General features: G+C 38.7%; 1 protein-coding gene across 3 annotated transcripts; it reads left to right on the top strand.

Annotated features, from left to right (window-relative positions):
* Positions 1-3,351: 3,351 nt before the first annotated feature.
* micu1 (mitochondrial calcium uptake 1) lies at positions 3,352-22,805 on the top strand. 3 transcript variants are annotated; one of them, XM_077614242.1, is made up of 13 exons: positions 3,352-3,489; positions 4,497-4,664; positions 6,390-6,573; positions 7,164-7,326; positions 8,025-8,068; positions 9,765-9,776; positions 15,610-15,724; positions 16,478-16,560; positions 17,233-17,433; positions 17,992-18,129; positions 19,968-20,076; positions 21,636-21,725; positions 21,807-22,805. In XM_077614242.1, the coding sequence occupies exons 2-13, from the start codon at positions 4,501-4,503 to the stop codon at positions 21,965-21,967; spliced, it is 1,464 nt and encodes a 487-aa protein (XP_077470368.1). In that variant the 5' UTR covers positions 3,352-3,489; positions 4,497-4,500; the 3' UTR covers positions 21,968-22,805. The 3 variants fall into 3 exon arrangements, with proteins under 3 accessions (XP_077470368.1, XP_077470369.1, XP_077470370.1); XM_077614243.1 differs by lacking the exon at positions 9,765-9,776; XM_077614244.1 differs by lacking the exons at positions 3,352-3,489; positions 4,497-4,664; positions 6,390-6,573; ... (1 more) ...; positions 8,025-8,068; positions 9,765-9,776 and adding an exon at positions 13,817-14,928.
* The last annotated feature ends 981 nt before the right edge of the window (positions 22,806-23,786 follow it).

Below are 23,786 nucleotides of genomic sequence, written 5' to 3'. Positions count from 1 at the left end.
GTGGTTCCATCTCACTAGTACTTTTGGATATATGCAAACTAATTGTTAATGGAAAAATGCCATACAAGAGTCTAGAAGGAAAATAAAGACTGAGAGACACTGATTCTGGAACATAAACATTTACATAACAACATTGCAGAAAATACAATTTACCAGATGCCTCTACATCATCGGATAAAATTTTACTTTCATTCATTCATATTCTAAAGCGTATTATCCACGCGAGGGTCGCAGGGATGCCGGATTCTATCTCAGCTAATTACAGGCAAGAGGTGGAGTACATTCTGAATTTGTTGCCAACTAATTGCAGTCAAAAGAGAGAATTCATATTTCACATGTTGTAATGTTTAATACATTCATTTATCTGAGATTAATTGACATTTTTATGGGCATTAGCACTGCTGTCAACCGAGGTGTTTGGTTTCTTCAGAATTGCTTCCCCTATAAATGCAGTTAAAGACGAGGTAATGACCCTATTTTGTTAATGAGTGTTCAACAGACCCTCCTTGGTGGAATGTAACCTGATCTTTGACAAAGAAATTTCAACTGCCGCACCTGTATCGGTCAAAGGAAAGAAATAGATAACAAATTGTACTTTGAATAGTATTCTGATTTATAGCCTTCTATAATATCTTTATTCCATTAAGTGAACATTGTACATATGTCCTTGTTTTACTATAGTCAAAAAGATTTGGGTCCAAACACCACTCATGCTGTCAGTTGTTATACGCAAAAAAAAACCTCTGTCAATATTATAGTTTATCTAGGATTGAAGATTGTTTTTCTAATCTTTTGACTGATTCAAACAATTTTTGTCCATCTATTTTATGTTTATTAAATCAACACCATCACATAAAGGGTGTTGAATAAAAGGCAATTAAAGTTCAAAAGCAATTTCAGACATGAATGATTTGTCAATACCTTGAGTCCTCACCGCATGTCACACATTTCATACATACTATTTTTAATGAGCAAGCCAAAACAAAAGCAGTGTTTGCTTTTACTACATGTGCACACACAAAGACTCAGGCACACTAAACTGAAACTGGAGCCCATTATCAGTATACAGCGACAGTACTATATAGATTGAATTTCATTCTAATATCAAGCAGCTCAGCAAAGACCCATCACATATATTGCTGGGAAATTAAAATTAAAATATTGATATTAACCTCTTAAGGCAGGGGTGTCAGACTCGGGTTGGTTCGCGGGCCGCGTTAACGTCAACTCGATTTCATGTTGGCCGGACCATTTTAGATATAATATTTAGATTTTTTTTATATAAATTGATTAAAAGAACTGGATTAAAAGCCCTGAATATTCTGTTTTTTATAGATCTAAAACAATGTTTATTTTATCTTTTTTAAATATATTTTTAGATTTTACAAAATGATTTTTGAACTAAAAACACGGAAAAAAATGATTAAAAAATTACAATTATTGATTTAAAAGGGGGAAATCAGGAAATTCAATATACATCTATACTCTTCATTTTAATTTGATCCGAAAACAGAAAGTCGGCACTCATGATTTACTTTCCCGGGCCACACAAAATGATGCGGCGGGCCAGATTTGGCCCCCGGGCCGCCACTTTGACACGTGTCTTAAGGGGACACTCATTTTACACTAAAAAATTGCATGGCTCTCAGAGAACCAGATTTTCCACATTCAAACGCACAAAGTGCAAATGTTAGTGTGAAAAAAGTCCTCTGCTCTGGAGCTGTGGTCGTGAGTTATTGGTTCTCAATGATAGCATAGTTTGACTGTGGTTATTAGATGGATTTAAAAAAAAATAAGATGGATAAGGATTTATGAATAATGTTTGGGATTGGCCCTATGGCCGACAAGGTGGCTTCACATAAAACACTTGAAATGTACACATCCTGTGATTGGTTGCTCGCTAAGGTGGCTCTATTCAGATCAACAGTCACGCCAGAGCCACATGAGGACAGCCAATCCCCAAGATAGCCAACCTGTCCCAGGTCTTAAAGAAAATAAGAAAAAAACACACACAAAGAAATAGGCGAGGTTGTGACTGCTTGGGTGCGGCTTTTAGCATTGACAGATGGAAACATAAAGTATACAATCTAGTCACTGTAGTCTCATTTTAATCACTGAGGTGAGTTTATTGATTTTTACGATTGAGGTGAGGCAACACCCAGAAGTGCACAAGGACATTTGTGAATATTATTTCCTCAGTTGTGGTGTCATGAATATGGTTTTATTATGGAGGGAATAAACAGTTTCTGTGAATCAATTAATATATCCATGTAAACATAGTCAGCTGGGATCCTAATATTTTTGCTGTTCTACTTATGTATTTGAGATCATGTTTCACCCTTGCATTGCTTACACAACTGAGCAATGATATTAGCATTGTACTAAATTTAATATAGTAGTGAGTTTCTTGTTTCTTGTGGAATCCTTCTGTGAGGTAGCCCTTCAGTTTTCTGTGTCAAACTGACCCATTTTCAACTTTTCTCTAAATTTTGGAAATATATTCTTCTACTCGCTTCATATTTAAAAAAAATATATCACCATTTTGGGCTATTCTTTTTCCTTTGTCTTCACTAAAGGGACAAGATGAGCCTTTGCCAGGACACTGTGTGAAATTACAGTTAATGTTGAACGTATTAGCAGTCAACTGGAAGTCAGAAAATGCACAGAGAAGGTGCCAAAAAGGAGAAAAGGGGATTTTCAAATCCCCCCAAAATTTTCACCGAATTTAAGTTGGTTTAGTTACTTTTGCCTTCTTTTTTTAGGTTTGGGTGTAAGTGTGCATGGTTGTCCGTCTCCTTCTGTACCTTGCAGTTGGCTGGCCACCGATTCAGGGTGTCCCCTGCCCCTGGCCCGGAGTCAGCATGGATAGGCTCCAGCACCCCCCGCGACCCTAATGAGGATAAAGCGGTTCAGAAAATGCAATGAAATAAGATTTGTTTTTAATTGGCCCTGATGATTTTTTGTGTGTTTTAAGAGAGAATAAAAATGAAAGACAAACATGAAACGAAGCAAAGAGCCATAGTATACACAAAATGTGTTAATTAAGAAGCAAACAGTCGCATTTATTTCACCCAGGAGCCGCATGTGGCTCGAGAGCCACGTGTTCGCCACTCCTAGAGAATATGATCCTAAAAAACGGCGAGAATTGTTTTATACAAAAATCACTCTCATTTGGTTCCCATTCAGTTACTAGCATTATAAATATTTAACTAATTCTTACAGATAAAGAAAATGCATTGCGTACAATTAAGTAACGGGAGTGTGTAAGTAAAGTTACGTGGTAATTTTGCTTGCGCTACATCATATTTTTCAGGTAGCTCCTTATATGGCTGGAATTAAGCCCCTCCTCCTATTTGACGGCTAACGGGGAACACGGAAGTGCGTTTACTGCGCTGTTTTTTTTCTTCTGCAGGCGTTCTGTTTAAACGCGCTCTGGAACGCCGAGGATAGTTTTATTCCCATCTCAGTGGTGTCTGTGTTGCCATTCACGTAAGCAATTTCATATTTTCCTTACCAATGATGCTCTTCAACCGAGAAAAACGATACGGCTCCACCAATTTATTTGCATTATGTGCTAGCGTTAGCTGCTTGAGCGAAACAGTGTTTACTGTACTATATCCGTGGCATTACTTCCACGATAGAATGAAGGTGATTATTGGTTAAGGACAATAAAAGATCATTAACTTTTAGCATGACCCATTACTTTGGTTCAAGCTGTGTTCAATAAGTTTTGTTATGTGTATGCGATGCTCACAAGTTAAACCCTGACTTGTAGTTAAACATAAGTCCAATCTTTGGCTGTGGAATTGTCATTGTCCTGAATTGGGATGACAAACCCCTTTTTAAAATGTGAGAACTTGTATTAATGGTCCTTTGTTATTATGCAGGTACAAGAAGGAAGGAACTCTAACTTCATATGAAAATTAATGACCTCCCAATAAGTTAAATGCGGTTTTGGTTGGTTGTTTGTTTGTTGTTCTTATTTGTGCTTTTCTCTACTTATTTATGTTGTTGACTACTTATAATGTTGAATAGTTATTACGTTGATTACTTATTGCGTTGATTACTTATTACGTTGACTAGTTATTACGTTGACTACTTATTATGTTGACTACTTATTATGTTGACTACGCATTATGTTGACTACGTATTATGTTGACTACGTATTATGTTGACTACGTATTATGTTGACTACTTATTATGTTGACAACTTATTATGTTGACTACTTATTATATTGAGTACTTATTTATTTACTACTTATTATTAATTGTTATTACCTATTGATTATTTGTTTGTTGTTGTTATTTGTGGAGTGAGTGGTGAAGCTTTAAATCTAATTATACTTTTATAATGACATTAAAAGCATTCAATTCAATTCAATGTTATAAGACTGAAACATGTTTGTGCTAAACTCTGCTTAGCCCAAACAAGGAGTGACTAGCTGCTCAATTTTGCTTCGCTATACTAACGTCTCTACCCTGACACTGTATTCTAGCAATATGTTCCGCTTGCGGGCACTGTCCGCTGTGTGGGTTGGCATGGCACACTTGCCTCGAAGCTACCACAATGGGGCAGTGCGAAAATCTGGACGAAGGAGACTGATGCTTGCAGCTCTGGTTGGTGTAACTGGTGTCTCTGCTAGTGCTGGACTACTCTGGAAAAGGTAGGACTGAGTTCTTTCAAAATCTCAATAAACCTCTTGTTAGACAAATTATCAAAATTATCACAACTTCCAATAAACATGATTTGTTGCTTCACATCAGGGTTGCATTGACAGTGTATTCTAAAACTGTGTGAATCCATGCAATTTTTTTCATTTTGCCAAGATGGGTATCTAAACTGTGACACATGGTCCCATAAGCCAAAATGTTATGATTTGCACCTTTTACTAAAAATCCAGGAACATGAACTTGAATATACTCAATGATTTCACAAAGTCATTTTATCTTCATTTCATGCAGTTTAGCTGGCCAGGTTATTGATGCACTATATCTGGAGTGTCCTAAAAACATGGCACCTATCATCATCATAATCAGGAGCAAGACTTTAAATGTGTCTGCACCTTTTATGTTTATATGTTTATGACTTACTGCAAGTGTTCAAACTTTTTTGCTCCAAGATCTACTTTTCAAGAAGTTAACGTTCCACGATCTATCGCTTTTACAGGTCACTGACGAAGGGCAGCAATTATGTAATGATATACCTCGCAAAATCCACTCTCCATTCGCGCTAAAGCTTACTGCGGACAAATTCATAAGAGCCTAGCTAAGGAAATCGAAAGGAGGGGAAAGATCAAAATGTTATTGTCGTGCGATCAACCAATAGTTCATGGTGATCTACCGGTAGATCGCAATCTATGTAATGGGCACCTCTGGTCTAAAATGTTTCAATACTGCAATGTGAGCAACATAACAAAGGGTGCACATCACTAAGCTTGTAGTCACTGGTGACTAACAGGATACCCAGGTAGGGTGTTAATTTTGCATCCCACTGTACAGTCTTTCATTTAAATAACTCCCATAAATCATGTAACACAGCAAGACTACAGATGAATTAAATGGTGATTTCTTGCCAAGTTACACAATACACGTGATATGGCAGGTCATGTGGCATATTTTCCTTTCCGTGCAGAAGGTGTCACTGAGTTTTGATTGCTTTGCATTGCTAAGGAGGCTGGTGTTTATTTAAGACAAATTGTTGAATAGGGTGTTCAAGTGCTGACACGAGATCCCAGTGGCGATACGATAACTGTTCTGCAGGAGCCAGCGTGATGGATGATACAATTGGGTGTTTGCGACCGTCTGCAGGCTCTCACCCTCGCCACCGCTCTGTTTGTATCTCATTACATCAAATTATTATTATTCAGACCACCCAAGACTGTCTCCGTAGATCATTATTATCGTGATTTGTCAAATGTTACAGGAGGATAGTGGTCAGGGAATTGACTGTGTTAGAGAGTTCAGCATTTCAAAGTCATATTAAAGAGATAGACATAGCCTAGAATGCCGTTAAAGACCTTCATGTAAATGATGGTAGCTCAATTAATCGAAATATGCAAATCACAAATATCTGAGAACTTTGATAGTGGAGAAAATGTTTAAACACAGAAAAAGACACCTCATAGACGTTGGCATTTAGGAATTGGACCAGTGTCATCTTTAACAAGGCATCTTTGGCCCTCAGAGACATACTGACATTCCCCTCATTATCTCATTTTTTTTCTTCAAGTAAAAGTAACACTATATATATGTAAGAATACACTACAAAACTCCTAATTTCTCCTAGGAGCAATTCTGTCTACTACTTGGAAATATTTGCTGTAATTGACATTTTTTCTCCAGTGTTCAACTTCTCATCTAACTGTAATCTGTCTGTTTTTGGAAACTAGAGCGTATGCTGATGCAGGGCCATCAGTACGTCATTCCCATCCCCAAAATGGAGAAGATTTTGTGAAGGCTTCAGACAGTGAATCAGAAAACACAGTGGAGACAAGCAGTAGTGATGACGAGGCCAAGAATGAAAGTGGTGAAGGGAAAAAAAAGAAGCCACGCTCTGGATTCCGTGACCGCAAGGTAATCAATAACCAGCCAATTCGAACAATCAGCCACTCTCCTGTTTGATTCCTTTAAAGGCACGTCTATCAGAGGCCCCAACAGCAATCAATATGCCCTACCAGGTTGTTTTGACAGAATATTTTAAAGAGGCAATCATTTTGCATTTTTGCCATCATAAACAGGAATGCTAATTAGGGAATGGGTGGGAGCTGAGAAGAAAGTTAAGTTGTCTTCTGTTTAATGCTTGTTGATTATTTCAACTTCAAGGATGGAAATTAGGATTTATGGGTAATTTCTATTGGAGTCTGCTGAAATATCCAGCGTGTCAAAGCACTTTTGTGACTTGTGCTGCCATTTTAGCATTTTTGGTGGTAAAACTTGGGGCTTGTCCCATCTGCGGTTGCCATAGCAAGCGCTAGCATGCCACATAGATGCGACAACAGGACGATTAGGATGAATGATCACCTTTTGTCTACATCGGAGCTTTGCAACACATTTCATGCTGCACAATGACCTGTGAGAGCAGGAAGAATGAGCCCTAATGTTCCCTTTATAGCTACTGCTGCAGTTTGATCTATAGAAAGATAATAATTTAATGTGTTCGACAGGTAATGGAGTACGAGAATAGGATACGTGCGTACTCAACCCCAGACAAGATCTTCCGGTATTTTGCCACATTGAAGATTATTGGTGAGCATGGAGATGCAGAGGTTTACATGACACCCCAGGACTTTATACGCTCTATCACCCCAAATGAGAAGCAGCCGGAGAGTAAGTCACAGTTGAATCTTACCACAGACATTTTTGATGCCTGAATTCCATTTGTTCTTCCTCTTTTTTCTTCTTCCTGGGTTTGGCCTGTTTAAAAAATACAAGTGTAATCTTGTTTGTACTGCTTTCTGGAAAAGGCTACTAATGCATGTTTGCAGGGGCAGATTTGATGATCACAAGGGGGTGTGTGTGTGTGTTCATGCCTGCTTCATAATGCTGTTGGTACATGCGTGTCAATTAAATAAAAAAAAGGAAAATATACAATGCTAGTGTCATGACAGTACATGATTGGAATTTTAGTTTTTGATACATAGATGGATATTATTTACCAATCCAAGCAAAATCCTTGGATAATTAATTGTAGTTGTTTCTCAGTTGAAACATTGCGTGCTTGAAATTTTCCATCATACAGGTATTTTCTTTTGTTACCTATTTTATAGCATTTTACAATTGTTGCAGGGTTTAAAATGATTCAAAGACAAGCATGGATGACTAATGATCACAAATGTTGAGTCTTTAAAAAAATCTGCTATGTGGAAATGGGTTGTGGATAATCATTATTATTCATTTGCACGTCAGTGATCGAGAAAAATGTTAGTGCCATTTACTGTGTCATATGATCATGCATCACGTTTTTAATGAGGATGTTTAATCTAATACATCACTGTATTTGTTATTTTCTTTTTTTCTCCCTCCAGATCTTGGCCTTGATCAGTTTGTCGTGAAGCGCTATGATGGAAAGGTAAGCAATGGCAAAGAGACAGAGTCAAAAATATAGTTTTGTTATGGTTTTGTACTTCCAGCTTCAGTGTTTTTTTTAATCTTAATAAACTACAGTTGTGGTTTGCACTACTAGCTGCAATTAACTTTTTATATTGAAATGAATGGTTTAGCCATGAAATCAGATGGAATGTTTTGTTCTTTGTTTTTAATTTTAAAAAAGCACTGTATTGGAAAATATAATAATGAAAATGGGATATAGAATATAAAGAAAAATGGTTTTTTGAAGTATATATATTTGCGTGGGAGTCCTCCACAATCCACCCACACACAACATAGTACATTTAATTGATGCTCTCCACTAGATAATGCCTTATCAGACCCCCTCCTTCACCGCAATCTTCAGTAGAGAGGATTGATGAGTACTTAAGAGCTTAAGGGATGCTCTTCACAAATTTCAAGGTTTTTTAGTTACACAAACAGTTGAACATGCTCCTTGGGAGCCATACAACATTTTCGTAAAAAATGAAATAATTAAAACATGATTAAATAAGTGAGGCACAGAATTAATTATGTTTACATTCAGTCAGAGAAAGCACTAATGGCAAGCTGTTTGGAGGCGTTTATCTTGAACCCAAGCAATATTTGTCAGTCAAATGTTCCAATAAAAGCTCTGCCACCACAATTTCTTTTTTAAATTATTATTTTTTTAATCTCTAAACTTTTGGGAGCCAGGATTTCAAAGCTCACAATGGCCAATTGACAGTTTCTATCTTAACACGTACCACAAGTTAGGGTAACTTTTATGCCAATGCTTCCTCTTTTCCCTTTCCCATTATTTTTAAGTCAATATTTTAACTTTTCATTTACGTGAACATCAAAAAGAGTTTCATCTTTTCTTTAATGAAAAGGAAAGTTTCATAGTTTGTGCAGCACTCAGCGTGTGTACTGGTCATTTTCTTTTTTTTTTAGCCTCTTTTGTTCCTCTTTACAGGCCATATGCTTCCTTTATTTGTTAGCCAAATTTCTGTCCATATCACTTTGTCTTATACTGCATTTAGATTTTCTTGTTTCGCAGCATTCCCTCCAGTGTTGCTAAAGATGTATTAGATGGCCTTTACGTGTAAGAATTTGAAGTATAGGTGTTATGTGCATCTCAATAAGTCCCCATTGGTTATTTATTGCACATTTATTCCAGGTTCAGCCCACATATAAGGCAAACACAACACACCCAGTGTGACTGTGAATGAACATCTAATGTGTTTACCGACTCACCGTGTGTGTTTTAACTGCCCAGAGAACAGAGGCATTCTGAAAGTATTAATGGGATTTCTTGTTTTCCCCAAAAAACAATTTGTCATCGTGTCCATCGTTGTGTGTTTTCCACCCAATGAGTTCATGAAATTGTACTTTTTGCAGCCACTGTTAACATGTAGCTGTTGTTACCATTTTATTGTTGTTGATTTTATCATGTTTTTGTGTACTGTCTCATTCTCATAACAAGTAATTGCACCATTTTCTCTCTCTTCCCCTCCTTGTGAATTTCCATCTTTCTCAAAACCCCATCTTTCAAATCTCCACATTGTTTGTCTTGACCCCGGCCTCCAATAAATCCATCCGGTGATGCCTGGTTTCAACCCAAAATCTCCCCGCCCCTTCTTCCTTGCTTCCCCTTCGCCCTTGCCCCCAACCCTGCTTCGGCCCCTCCCCCACTTCAGGACTTCTGGCAGGTAATGGGTGTGTAGTAAATTGCATGTGTGCACTTGAATGAAATGCTCCACATTGTAGTCAATATTCAACATATGCCTCTCCTTTTCCTTCATACTCTTTTTTTTCCTCCCTCTTTCCTCCTAATGTTGACTTCAACCTTCTATTCTATTGTTAGTGCGGGAGAACAGTTAAACATTCTAATAACAAGTAATTTAACAAATCATTCCAATGTGCACAAACAACACTGGGTGTCACCCAGGGTTTGTTTTGTTGTTGATGTCCCAGGTCAAATCACGTGATCGGAAATCGGGCCCGATCATATTGGTAAAAAAGATTGGGTTGTTAAAATGTATTTGTTTACATTTTCAAGTATTAATTTATTAGCTTACTGAGTAAGGTAACAAATAAAATAATTCATAAATACTATACAAACAACTATTACATTGTTATATTTATAGTATTAAACCTCACCCTTCTATGTGATTAATGGGATAGGCATTCGGATATACTTTCCCCCCCCCCCCCCCTTAATATTACATTTCATCGGTATCAGGATTCTCCAAATCTGGTGTCTCAGACTCGCATGCAAAAAATATCTAATCGGGATTTCCCTATTTTGTGTAGTAGCCTCAATTAGGTTAAAACTTAGTTTAATAATGAAGGAACTGTGATAGAGACACATTACCAATTGCAGCTGCAGTTATTGTCTAGTGTTTCAGCATTAGACAGTCTAACACTACGTTGGCCATTATACTAAAGATTGTCCACGGCTCTTCGTTTATTAAACCTGCTGCTTGCAACTTTCTGCTATACCAACCATATTAAATTATTCAAAGGGAACTTTCGACTTTATTTCTCTTAAAAATACTAAATGCTTCAGCAGCAGAAAGGAGGAGCAACTAAAATATCGACCTCACCGGAAACTATGTAGACCAATACTTTAAATATAGATGCCATAATCAACGGCAAATGTATATATATATATATACATATAAAATATACATATAAAAATCCCATAGTCGCTGTTCCCCTCCACTCAATCTTTCTTGTTCTTTATAAATAAAGTTTTCCTTCATCTCCTTTTGTTTCCTTTTTAAGAGTTACGCTTCCTTCTATGTGCCTTGGTTTGGCGCACATGCCCGTTTCGTCAGCATGCTCCTTTACCAGTGTCCTCTTTAAAAAGTAGCTGGTGGTGGCACCCTATTTCCTCGCATGGTGGCAACACAGGGGCGGTGGAAATGGCTCTTTTAGCTAGCGCTGAGGCTGTATGGATGTGCTTCGAAGCCTTCACCAATTCATCTTTTGAAATGTTCACATTTAAACACTGCATGGTGCCTGAAAAGCATGGTTTAAAGTCACTTAAGGCAGGAAGTATGTACACATCTCTCGTCGGCAAATGGTTGCCTACATAATACGGGCCTGTGAATGAAACGACACCAGTCACTGAGATTGCGTGTGTGAGATTCAAATTAACAATTTTCTCGTCACCATAGCTGTTATGATGTTCACTCTTTTTGATTTTACAGGAAGTTCCAGGAGCCCTCGCGCTGTACTTTATTTAAAAACAGTGGTACCTGGAGATACGAGCTTAATGCGTTACGGGACTGAGCTCGTATGTCTATTTTCTCGTGACTCAAACTAATGCTTCCCATAGAAATGAACTAAAAACTAATTAATTTGTTCCAACCCTCTGAAAAAACACCCAAAACAGGATATTGGATTGGAAAAACATTTTTATTTGTTCTAATTCGCCATCTATTACCAAGGTAACAAATAACTAGTGGTTTAATACTACTAAAATGTGTTCAATATTATTAAAATTAGACAGATTTCACGGAGGAGACAGAGACGGACAGAGAGAGAGGGGGGACAGAGGGGAGGGGGAATTTTTGCACGGCAACGCGATCGTAACATAACATAGACAAATTTAAATGAACTTGGATTACGATGCAGACACACTCAAAAATAAGTTTAATCTAACCTTTCACTGAACTTAATTCTAATTTTGTTTTAAATTTTGATACATTTATTCTCCTGGGTGAGCTCTCTTTGCTCCCCCTCCTCCCTGACTTTCAGATGCAGCTAAAAGGAACCTATCGAGGGTTGTTTGCTTTTGTATTCCCTTCAAAATATTACGAAAATGATGCACACAAATGTCCTTACAATAGGATGACGCACGACCATTTGCCAACGAGAAGTAGTATATACGCCATTCGCACTGACTAATGGGAAAAAAAACACTGAAAAAATGCAAGGCTCCGCCCAGTGCTCGCAGAGACATTACAAAGAGGGAATTGCGACCAGAGAGACATTACACGAGGGAGTTGCAGGGAGAGAGACAGTGCCCTTGATGTTCTTATGAGCAGCCTCTCGCGTCCGCTGTCTGCTCGTATATCAAAATTTGTCTCGTATCTCAAGATAAATATTTGCTGAAAATTTTACCCGTATCCCAAATTGCTCGTATGTCGGGGCACTCGTATGTCGAGGTACCACTGTAGCTATTTTATTCAGTTTTTACTCTGCTCTCAACTCCATCAAAAATTGCACATAAACAGTTGCAGAATTCTTTTCTTTTCATCCACCTACGCGCTTCTAATGAACAAGGGGTTTTGGGTCACATGGTCATCTGAGGTCATACTTTTTTTCTCGTGAGGCAACTGCCATTTCTCGGCAACCAAAATGCGTCGGCTGAGCACTCTGTATCAGGATAAATTCTGAAGTCATGCTCCAAGAATAATTATGACCTATTACAGCACACCTGTTCTGTAGGATCTCTGAGGACCAGAGACAGACAGTTAAAATGTTCCATCTACCCACACATCTACTGCATGCAGTTGGTGGTCATTTTGTCCCATAGAGAATTTCATAGGGGTGCTTCATCCAGAATAAGTGGCAAGGTCGGAGAAGCTCTTCATAAAATTGCACAGTATAGAGGTTTATGTAGTATATAAACGTTCTGAACGCACTTATTTATTCATTGATTTCAAGCTTTTTAGCCGAGGAATTACTGCTTCTGAGCAATGAATATGTAAAAAAACACATGCCTCAATGACAGAAATCGTTTCATCTAGCCTTTCACAGTCAAAAATATATATATATATATATATATATTTTCTACACTGAGCTTTTAGTAGAATATCGCACATGTTCTAAGAGCATTTTGTCAGAGTGTACTTAAAAAGCATTTCCGTGGCCTGATATGAAATGAGTAGAAGGAGCCACTTGGCACGCTATCTACTGACTGCAAGACCTCAGTGAATGATGAATTAGATTTGTTGGATTTAAGATGTTAGTTCAAATGTGTCTAGTGCCGCTTTCTGGCTGCTAGGAAACAGAGGAGATTAGCCTTGACCAAACTCTCGACCTCCCTTGGGACTTGCTCAGTTATATATAACAGTGATTCATTTGACAGCATCGTCGGCAGCTCTGTCCTTACTAACCATATCTGTGCCTTGACTCGCAGACTAGTCACTTGCAGTTTCATAATTTTCCTGCAGCTATAATCTTAGATTGATGAGAGAAAGATTGGCATGCAAACGTGATCTGTCTTAGTACACATATTTAATAAGGGAGCATGCTCAGATTCCCTCTGACAGCTGCGATGTTGACACGAATCAGGAGCCACACATTGTCAATTGAAGCGCTATCTTTTAATTAACTTGAGTACTAGTAATTAGGACTACACTCATTTGTGGATAAGTAATTTGTGACCCCTAACACCATTAATTAGCACTACATATACATGCTCTCATTTAATTTGTTTTTAAATTCAATTGATATTGTTTTTTTTATAATTAATTGCTTTGCAAAGAAAAAAAACATGCCACTTTATGAGATTGACAAAAAATGACTTTGGAGCAGCCTCTTTCCCAATGTCACATTTAAAAAAAAAAAAATTTCTCTCTTCACAAGAATTTTCTCAACTGATGTTTTTATTTTTTCCTTATGTATTTTTCTGCTTCTTTCTTCTAGTCATATTAAATGCAGGTGAATCAGTCATAAAACTAGTTGTGGAGTACAATATTTACATTCACTTGTACGTAGTTATTTTTATTTTATTTTAGAAAAGACTGGATGCAAGTATGATCAGCAGTCCAAAAGAGATTCAAAGGCTCAAAGTTGACAGGGATAAAAATCCCAGATCCAAAACCCCCAAATGGGCAAGGAATGGCCTATTTACATAAATAAATTCAAGCTAAAGCCGTGGTCTCTTAAAGTGTATTTGCCATTTCATTTAATGTTTTTATCGATGGTCTTATTTTTAAATGTAATGAAGGAAAGGGCTAGATCCGGTTAGGTTATTTCACATAAATGGGATTTTTCATATTCAATTATCTCTCACACATTTGTTTTGAGGCTCATCTAAGTATCAGCTTCAAATGCAATCATCTGTCTTGCAGATATTTTAAAAACTTTCTTTTGCAGAATTACAAAAAAAATCAGTGAGATTCATTTTATTTGCTAGAATCCATTGCAACGTAAACTCACAGGGATTTGTTTACACAGCATCTTAACATTCCATAAACAATTTTAAAGACTGCATTAACTTTAATGACAAGTAAGGAAAAATTCTGACGAATGTTGCTGATGTGAATTAATTATCATGTGTTAGAGACAATTAGTGAATTTTATGCAAAATCTTTCTACCAAATACATAAAACTTTTTTCTATATGTGACAATTATACAACATCGAGTTAGTTGGTGGCAAAAGTGTATAAATCTCATCTTAAATGTAGTTGCAGATAAGCATGTAAGAGTCATTTACCTTTGAAAATGGCCACCAATGAAACACTTAATACTGCATGTCTGGTGAATGTTTTTCTCATCCTCTTATGACATTCTTCTCCTTGCATTAGTTTTTTAGGATGACTCGCTATAATTCCATTTCCTCTGTTCATTGCACAATGTGGTATTTCCGTAACTCAATAAGATTTTTGAGTTTTAACCACAACAGGTGATTACGAAATGGTAAAACAGTTTTTTTTTACTCCTTTTTTATTTTTAAAGTAAATGTTTTTTTATTATTATTGACGTGTTTACATTTGTTTCAGTATGTTATGTGTGAAAGACAGTAGTTGGAGACCCTGCTAAAGATAGCAGAGGCCATGCTGTCTCTAACAGTTCTTTCTCATCCTTCCTCTTCCTCTGAAATGGACCTCATACAGACGGAGGTAACTCCACCGGGGCTCAGTTTTTTAACCCCTGACCCCCAACCCAACCCCTCCCAAGGCATGCGCCGTTTATACAATACAACCACTCTTTGGTAGATCAGTTGATTGGAAATGTTTCTATTTGACCTTTCTTTCACTTGAGTGTGCAGTGTGCATGCGATTAGGTTACCCTCTCATGCAAGGCTGTAATATACACATGCAAACAGAAAACAATGTTAGTTGTGTGGACAGTTGTATATGTGTGAAAACCCGAATTCCCTTTGTTTGGAATAATACCTTTTGGTTTGTGTTCCAGATGTGATTTATCTATAATGTGTATGTTTGTACTGCGTTCTTGTGATGTTTCCCTCTCTTGTTATGTCGATGTCACACTGTGAGTACAGTCTCTGAATTATGAAGTTTTTTTCACCTAATATTTGCCATGCCCACTCTCACTCACTTGTATGTATAGCGTTATGTGTATGCAGCACTTGCATGATTTAAAATGCACGTACATAATGTATTCAGTTTAATGCACACTGGTTCTCCTATATTTTGTGAAAGAAAAGTTTCTTTTTGGGGTGTGTATGTGTTATAGACACAGCACTGGGAACTAATAATGCTTGTTCTTAACAGAATACCTTTGTGCTCTTTTAATATAGTAATGATCTTCTTTGTTTTTTTCTGTGGTACTTTGAGCAGAAAATAGCCCAAGAAAGGGAGAAGTTTGCAGATGAAGACAGCATATTTTACACTCTGGGGGAATGTGGCCTCATTTCCTTCTCTGACTACATCTTTCTTACCACTGTGCTGTCCAGTAAGTGCCGATTTGTCCTTTTGACCCAATGTTCCTCTAGCCCAGAGTTCTTAAATTTAATACAAACTAAATATCTTTTATATTTTAAAACTGTGACGTATGAAAAGGATATTTTGTCGTCAAATTCAACGGGATTTTACTTTTAACTTTTGTACATCACAATGAAAACTCTGGAGCTGACTTCCCAGTTTCCAATAGCTACTTTTAAATTTATCCGCAGCTTAAGCGAGGCTATTTTAATCCGTTCTTTTGATTAAACTTCCGCAGAACATTTCAAGGACAAGTCATTTTTAGGCGGACAAAGCAGGCAACTTTTTGGTTTCTTTCGTTCAATTTCATATAGCCACATAGCTCTATTATAGAGAACTTAAATGTGACACATTCTACTGACATTCATTTTAGTTCTGAATTTTAGTGTCTATGTTTTTATTATTTTGTTCAAATGTAAGGCAACAACCGAACAGATTTAATGCATTTGACACATTAACTGCCTTTGACAGCAATAGACGTCCAATCCATTTGAACCCTCCCACTTCAAATGGATTGGACATCTATTGCTGTCAGAGGCAAGAAGAGACCGAGAAGATCTGAGGTTATTTCAAGACAAAAGAGCAGTTGGTGTGTAATCTGGTGTTAGTCAGCCCTGAATTGTTTTTAGCAATCTTCAGGGTCTGTGAAGTGTAATGTGTCATTTCCATACTGCTTTATCGATTTCAGAATGAATTTCTTTTTGTGTCTGTTTGTTGTCTCCAGCTCCCCAGAGGAACTTTGAGATTGCTTTTAAGATGTTTGATCTCAATGGTGACGGAGAGGTAGACCTGGAGGAGTTTGAACAGGTTCGTCTGAGATCAGCAACATTCATTGTAAAAGCTTGTCACACATTAACAAAAAAAACAAGAGCGCAGCACTCGTTTCAGGCTTAGATAATTGTCTCCGGAAAAACTAATGAGGCAATTTTCGATATCGATAGCTAGAAGGAAGTAAAGATTTATTCAGGATTTCTTTTAATTCAAGTGAATGGATTGGATGGGATAACTTTATTCATCCCGTATTCGGGAAATTTCATTGTGGCAGTAGCAAGAGGGTGATTAGACAGAACAACAAAGCAAAAGCACAAAGTACAAAGCAAATCAAAGTAAATGGGATCATTGAGAATCACCAAATCAGATCATTGAGACAGAAAAGCAGCAAAAACACAAAACGAGCAAGAGTGGACGGAGCTACCGCCGCCGGCTGCCACTTGAACGGCGCCATCTTGGTTGCGGTAGCTAAAACGGATACAGACTCAAAAAGACGTAAAGTTGAAAAAAAACTGGAACCACACACAGGAAGTCTTCCACAAGATGGGGAACTTCTGCAGACTGGGACCGAGGTAGAGGTTTTAGTTTAGTGGAGAAGGCTCTGATCATTTTAAAGAAAGGCAACTCCAATCACTCTTGCGGCATCCTAACAGAAACAACCTTCAACAAATTATTTCTTAAAGTGATCTATTCGGCATCTGTCTGTAGGTCCAAAGCATCATTCGCTCTCAAACGAGCATGGGCATGCGACACCGAGACCGCTCTACCACAGGAAACACTCTAAAGACAGCCGGCTGCAGCTCGGCACTCACCACCTACTTCTTTGGACAAGACCTGAAGGGAAAACTCACCATCGGCAGCTTTCTTGAGTTTCAGAGGAAGCTGCAGCATGATGTGCTGAAGCTAGAGGTATCCATTAATGCTTAGTTTTAATGGCTAAAAACTATGTAAAAGGGTTCTTCTTCCTAAACATAATATTTGTTCTTGCTGTCAGAAAACCTACTTTTGAACATTTTGTCTCAGAAAGACTTAATGCCTCCCTGGTTTATGATTGGTCAGCTCATCTAGTAATTATTGCGGACTCATCTTTTGCTTAGTAACAAGCTCCCTCTTATGTTACGAATTAGCATTTTGAGAGCTCGGCACCTTCTGTGACAAAAGAATGAAGGCTGCCGTGCTGCTGTCAGTGCTACCGCAGATATAAATCGCCAGGATTGGCCTGACAGGACCAAGGTCCAGTCCACTACACTAAGACTCACTCAGCTGGAACAAAAAATGAAAATGAAAAAATGCACACTAAGATTTAATGCTACCGCTCCATTTCTGTTCCTGATTCAACATAGTGCCTGACACTAGAATTTACCGTTTCCCATCGTCCCGAGACAGCCTATTCATTTGTTTGTTCTCGTGTGCCGCACTTCGTTCTCATTAGTCTCCCCCTTTTGTGCTCCCCCCTCCCCCCTCCAGTTCGAGCGGAACGATCCAGTGGATGGACGAATCTCTGAGAGACAGTTTGGCGGTATGCTGCTGGCGTACAGCGGCGTTCAGTCTCGAAAGCTCAAGCAGATGCAGAAGGGATTGAAAAAGATGTTTAAGGATGCACAGGTGTGTGAGGTTGTAGGTATTTCATGTGAACATAAACTCTTCAATTGCCACTAATTGACATTGTTGTTAGAATGTGTGATGGTTTTGTGTGGGGTGTGTGTGTGTGTGTTAATAGTAATCAAGATTGTCCACCTGGGCAAGTTTTCCCCCTTTTCCTCATCTTTGTCATCTGCTATGGGCTCTTTATAGGACGATCGGACTAGGTTATTGAATTTTAGGTTTAAAGGTGATATATGTTTGGAGAGATAAGAGAGACTGTCGAGATGTTGACAATCTCACAAAGCCAAAATATCATTAAGTCGTCTTAATAGGATTGAAGAACATATTGCTCCCAAGCCATATCTTTTGATGTGCACATTTTCTACAATCTGCCAACTTCGTACAGGTGCTGCACCTGCCATAAACCATTGGTGACAGCTACTCGTTAAGAAATACATTGATCCTCCCACATTCCAAAGACATGCGGGGTAGGCTGGTTTGACACTTTAAATTGCCCCTAGGTATGAGTGTGTGCGTGAATGCTTTTCTGTCTCCTCGTGCCCTGCGATATTACTATATACTATTCCACAAAGGGCCGCAGTGGGTGCAGGTTTTCATTCCAACCCAAAGAGAGGGCACCTTTTCACCAATCTGGTGTCCTACAAGTGCAATCAGTGGATTGCAGTCAGGTGCTTCTTGCTTTCTGCAGAAATCTCATTGGTTAAACTCTCTGTGCTGGATCGGTTAGAACAAAAGCCTGCACCCACAGCGGCCCTTGAGGACCGGTTTGCCCATCCCTGGCCTAGACTCAACTTTCCAAGAGACGGCCGACTAGCCCGAAAGTATCTGTGCATTCCAGCAACAGGTGGCAACATATAGTAGCTACTTGCCAATGGGTTACTCTCAGGCCAGATAAAGTTGACAAATTTGTCCTGTCCTCCTCACTACAAATCAGTGACTGTGATCTATCATATTCATGTATGTCCCTAAGAGAGATAAAACAATGGTAAAAAAAAGAAGGTAATTGTTTGAAATTGTTGCACTTTAAAGGGAACCAGTTTCTTAAGTTTCAGTCTAGAGAGAAATATTTGATAACTTTTTTTTAAAATCATGACATGATCTTTTTGCCATAACGCATACCAGTCCCCCCAATCCGTTTTGAGGTCTAGCACTATAAATGGATGCTTTTAAAATGCGTATAATGGCCGTGAAAGAGTTAATATGCATGCTTTGACTTTACTATTTAAGATTATTATGACTGCTGACAGCAAACTCCGAATGTGCACTTTGACTCCCTTTAACCACCATGCTCACTTGACCATGGTTTCCTGCTGGTTGCGTGTCTCTGTAATGAGCCCTGTCAGTCAGGGTACAGAGCTCTAGTCTTGCGGATTAGATATGTCCCATCCCTTCGTCTTCGAAGACAGCATACGCCCCGTGGATGGCGTTCAGGTTTCTGCAGTATTTGACGGCGTGGCTGATAAGCTCAGCTGGATAACGCTAGTGTGATGGGTAATATGCAGCGTCGAGCTTGGCCTCACCTGCATCTTTAAGAGAGTCTGTTTAAAGAAGATTTATTTTTTTGAGCAAATGAGCAGTTCAGCGCGGTGGCGGTCACGCTGTATTATGTATGTGGGCCTGTTCTGCTGACACTCCATGGCGCACTGTTCATCCATGCATGCCCAATGCCTTTGCCCATTTTTGTCACACTGCTGAGCTGCATCGTGCTCGCGGCTCGCAGGAATATTTGGGCGACCTTTCCATTATTTCGCCGTGACCCGGTCACGGTGGGTTACATGCCGTATTGGTTTTCAATTGTTTGCCTTTTTTCTCAGCCATGTTTTCCTCCGTTTGGGCAGGGGATAACATTTGAAGAGCTGGAGAATTTCTTTACCTTCCTGAAGAATGTCAACGATGTGGACACAGCGCTCAGTTTCTACCACATGGCCGGAGCGTCCATAGATAAAGGTGAAATCACTTTCACGCTGACCTTCTCTTATAATGACTTGAAGGGCTTTCATTCAAGCTGGAAATTGTCTTCTCACTCAATCTGCGAGTTGTTTTCAAGTCTCCCTTTAAAAAAAAAGCAAAGATCATTTTGATTGACACCATTCCAACTCTTGTGATGTCCTGAGCCAATACTCACTATCACTAAAATAAAAAACAAACGACCCACCTCAAACATTTTTTATTTAATGGTTGTTTCCAAAACAGCCCATCTGTCACTCTTTAAAGTCAACCAACTACAATTTGTGCTTGCTGAAGCCTGAGCATTGTTAGTCAGCAGCAGATTATGGCTCATTTCGTCAGAGTCACGGTCAATCAGCACATCGCAGTTGTTTGTCACATAGATCTGTTGCTTTATTCACATCCACATCTTCCAAAATCAAAGTGCACAGGGAAACAAATATCGCGCTTTTATCAGCTTCCTAATGAGTCAGCGGTTTCGCCATTCTGAACAATGATTCAGCTTTTTAGTTCTGTCTGCACATTTATTGGCTCTGATTCACCATGGAAACAGCTAATAGAATTGACCACAGCCTGGGCAAAGTGCTCGTTTTGAACCTACGCTTTAGTTACATAAATGCATAAACTTACAATGTCAACATCAACTGATGGATCGTCTGTCCATATTTGAGTGTTATCCATTTTATATTGGTGTGCATGTATGTGTATGTACTACATATATATGTAAACACTAAATTGTCCCTAGGTATGAGTGTGAGCGTGGATGATTGTTGGTCTTATTGTGCCCTGTGATTGAGTACCAACCAATTCAGGGGGGGTGTTCCCTACTGCCCACAGTCGGCTGGTATCGGGTCTAGCACCCCAACGCCCTTTGTGAGGATAAGCGATACAAAAAGTAAATGCATATGAATGTGTAAGTTTAAATACATGTGTGTGTATGTCGGTATGTATGTATATATATTTATGTATATGTATACACATGTATGTATGTGTATATATATGTATCATCACTTTATTTTATTTTTTTACACATACATTCAAGATGCATTATGGGATTTATGGAAGCCATAACCTCTACTCACTACACTTTCCAACAGTGCTACAAATGGGAACTGACTAAAGTGCTTCTGAGTTAAGTCATTGTGTCTCTTGGAGTTGGGCCAAAAAGACCAGTCGTAGAATCGTTTTTATTAATTTTATGGCAATCCTTCTTATCCCATCCTAGCTTTTTTTTTTATACGTACTCCTCCCCAGCTTTCCCACTCTTTCATACGATGCCCATTTTAAGCGTGCCCATCAATAACAGTGGATAAGATGAATTAGTTTTTCCACATTTCATTTATTTCGTCTGCCCGGGGCTTTTCCACCCCGCCTACTCAGTTTTTTGTCTTCAAATCCCTCCATCTTCTCCGTCATTTCCATATCTATCGAATTCTGTACACTGCGAGTGGGACTCCGCAGCTGCTGATGTACAGGCAATTAATTGCGGCGTCCACCACACAGACCATTATACTTTTCCACTAATGAGTTTTTTTTTGTCTGTGTTCCTCAACTCCCAGTTACCATGAAACAGGTGGCTCGTACCGTCGCCAAGGTGGAGTTGTCGGATCACGTGTGCGACGTTGTCTTCGCTCTGTTCGACTGCGATGGTAATCAGACGCTAAAACGCGGTGGTCTCACACAAGCAACTATTGAGCAAGAAATCATCTTTTTCTCCCCCTTTACTTCAGGGAACGGAGAGCTCAGTAATAAGGAGTTCATCGCCATTATGAAACAGAGGCTCATGCGGGGGCTGGAAAAACCCAAGGACATGGGCTTCACACGTTTGGTCCGCGCCATGTTGAAGTGTGCTCAGGACACCGCTTGGGACTTTGCAATGCCAAAAACTTAATGGAAACCAAAGGTGAGGCGAGTGGGAGGAACAAAGTTTTTACACACATTTTCATTCTACACTTCCAAGGACGGCACCCCTGAGGGGCTTCGTGACCCATTCTGGTGTTAGAAAGCACGTAGCATGCGCCTGGAAGGCTTGCCATGAATGCAGCACACGTTTGTAAAATGGAAATTATATAGTAAGTATTTATTTATCATTTTCATATTCAGTGCAGACATTGAGAACATGCAACCTTTTGTTAAAAATCTTGACTTTTTTTCTTTTCCTCAAATATGGCTTGTTAAGTCTATAGCTAGTAAATTCTTGTAACATTTGAGAGTTTTGGGAGGGTTCATAAATTGTCACTCTGAAATGTATCGTTCAATGTGTGTATTATGCAAATGGTTGTATGCTTACTAAAACACTTTATAAAAAGAAAGTTATCCAAATTAAAAAAAATGTATTGGTTAAATTTTTCACCTTTTCCCCCCACACGATAAATAGGTGCCATGGGATTTTTTTCTCCCATTCTGTGTTGAGCAGGTTATATCCAGTAATACGGTGGCTCCATTAAATCTAATGTCCAATCAACAGGAAATTATTTTGCACTTTCATGGAGTGAGCAATAGAACAGTGGCAGTCTGGAATCCTGTAGAGCTTGAAAGGGAAAAATATTAGTATTTTCTTTTAGACACTATCACTAAAAGAGCAGCTATAACCCCCCAAAAAATTAAAGTCTTATCATGATCACCTAAATCAAACGAGCAGTTGCTTTGCTTATTAAAAGTGGGCTCAATTGAAATAGGCGCTTCGGTTAGTTATGCTTAACACTTGGCAGTAAAATGATTTTATGATGGCTCGGCTCAATCTGTCTTTTTTTTTTTACTGTAGCACATGCCAAGGAATTTTCTGACAACAAAACATGAATAATGAGCAATTTCTGTCAAACAAAGGATTCGGTATGCTGACACAAGACTGAACCAAAGCCTGTCATGCTGCAGTGACAATGACATTTTCATTACAGGATTGCATCTTTTGGGTGCCAATACAATAAATTTGTGTATGCAACCACTATAATCATGTTTTCCAAAACACTGTTCCAAGCAAATCACAATATCTCATCTCTCATCTCATTTTCTGAACCACTTTATCCTAATTAGGGTGACGGGGGGTGCTGGAGCCAATCCCAGCTGTCTCCGGATTAGAGCCGGGTCCAGTACACCCTGAATGGGTGGCCAGCCGATCGCAGCAGGGCACAAGGTGACGGACAACCATGCACACTTACACCCATACCTAGGGGCAATTTAGAGTGTCCAATTTGCTTACAATGCATATTTTTTTGGAATGTGGGAGAAAAGCGGAGAACCCGGAAAAAACCCACACATGCAAACGAGAGATGAGAATATGCAAACTCCACACAGGTGGAATGACCTGGATTTGAACCAGGGACCCCAGAGCTGTAAGGCCAACGCGCTAAACACTTGCCCCACCGGGCCGCCCCAAATCACAATATACTATCACCCAAAATTATAGAGATAACATAAGGACATAGTACTATTTTTTAATACCTTGGTCCAATTGGCTGTTACTCCACAAAAAGAGTTTTGGTCCTAGAAAATTCTGGGTAGAAAAATATTATTAGAAAACATTTTGATTTTAGTTACACGGAAAAATATCATTATTAAATGGATTATCTCTTGGTTTTAAAATTAACAAGGTCTCTTTGAACCTAGGCTATTGAAGTGCTGACTCATTTCCTTGAAATAGGCTCATGAGAATAGAAATAGAGGCTGAAACGTGCACTAAAATCCCCAACTCCTGAGGAATTTCAGACAAG

This window comes from Stigmatopora argus, chromosome 11 (assembly GCF_051989625.1).
Source record: "Stigmatopora argus isolate UIUO_Sarg chromosome 11, RoL_Sarg_1.0, whole genome shotgun sequence".
Classification (NCBI taxonomy): domain Eukaryota; kingdom Metazoa; phylum Chordata; class Actinopteri; order Syngnathiformes; family Syngnathidae; genus Stigmatopora; species Stigmatopora argus.
The sequence above is the reverse complement of the archived record's forward strand: the minus strand, read 5'-3'. Positions and strand labels throughout refer to the sequence as shown.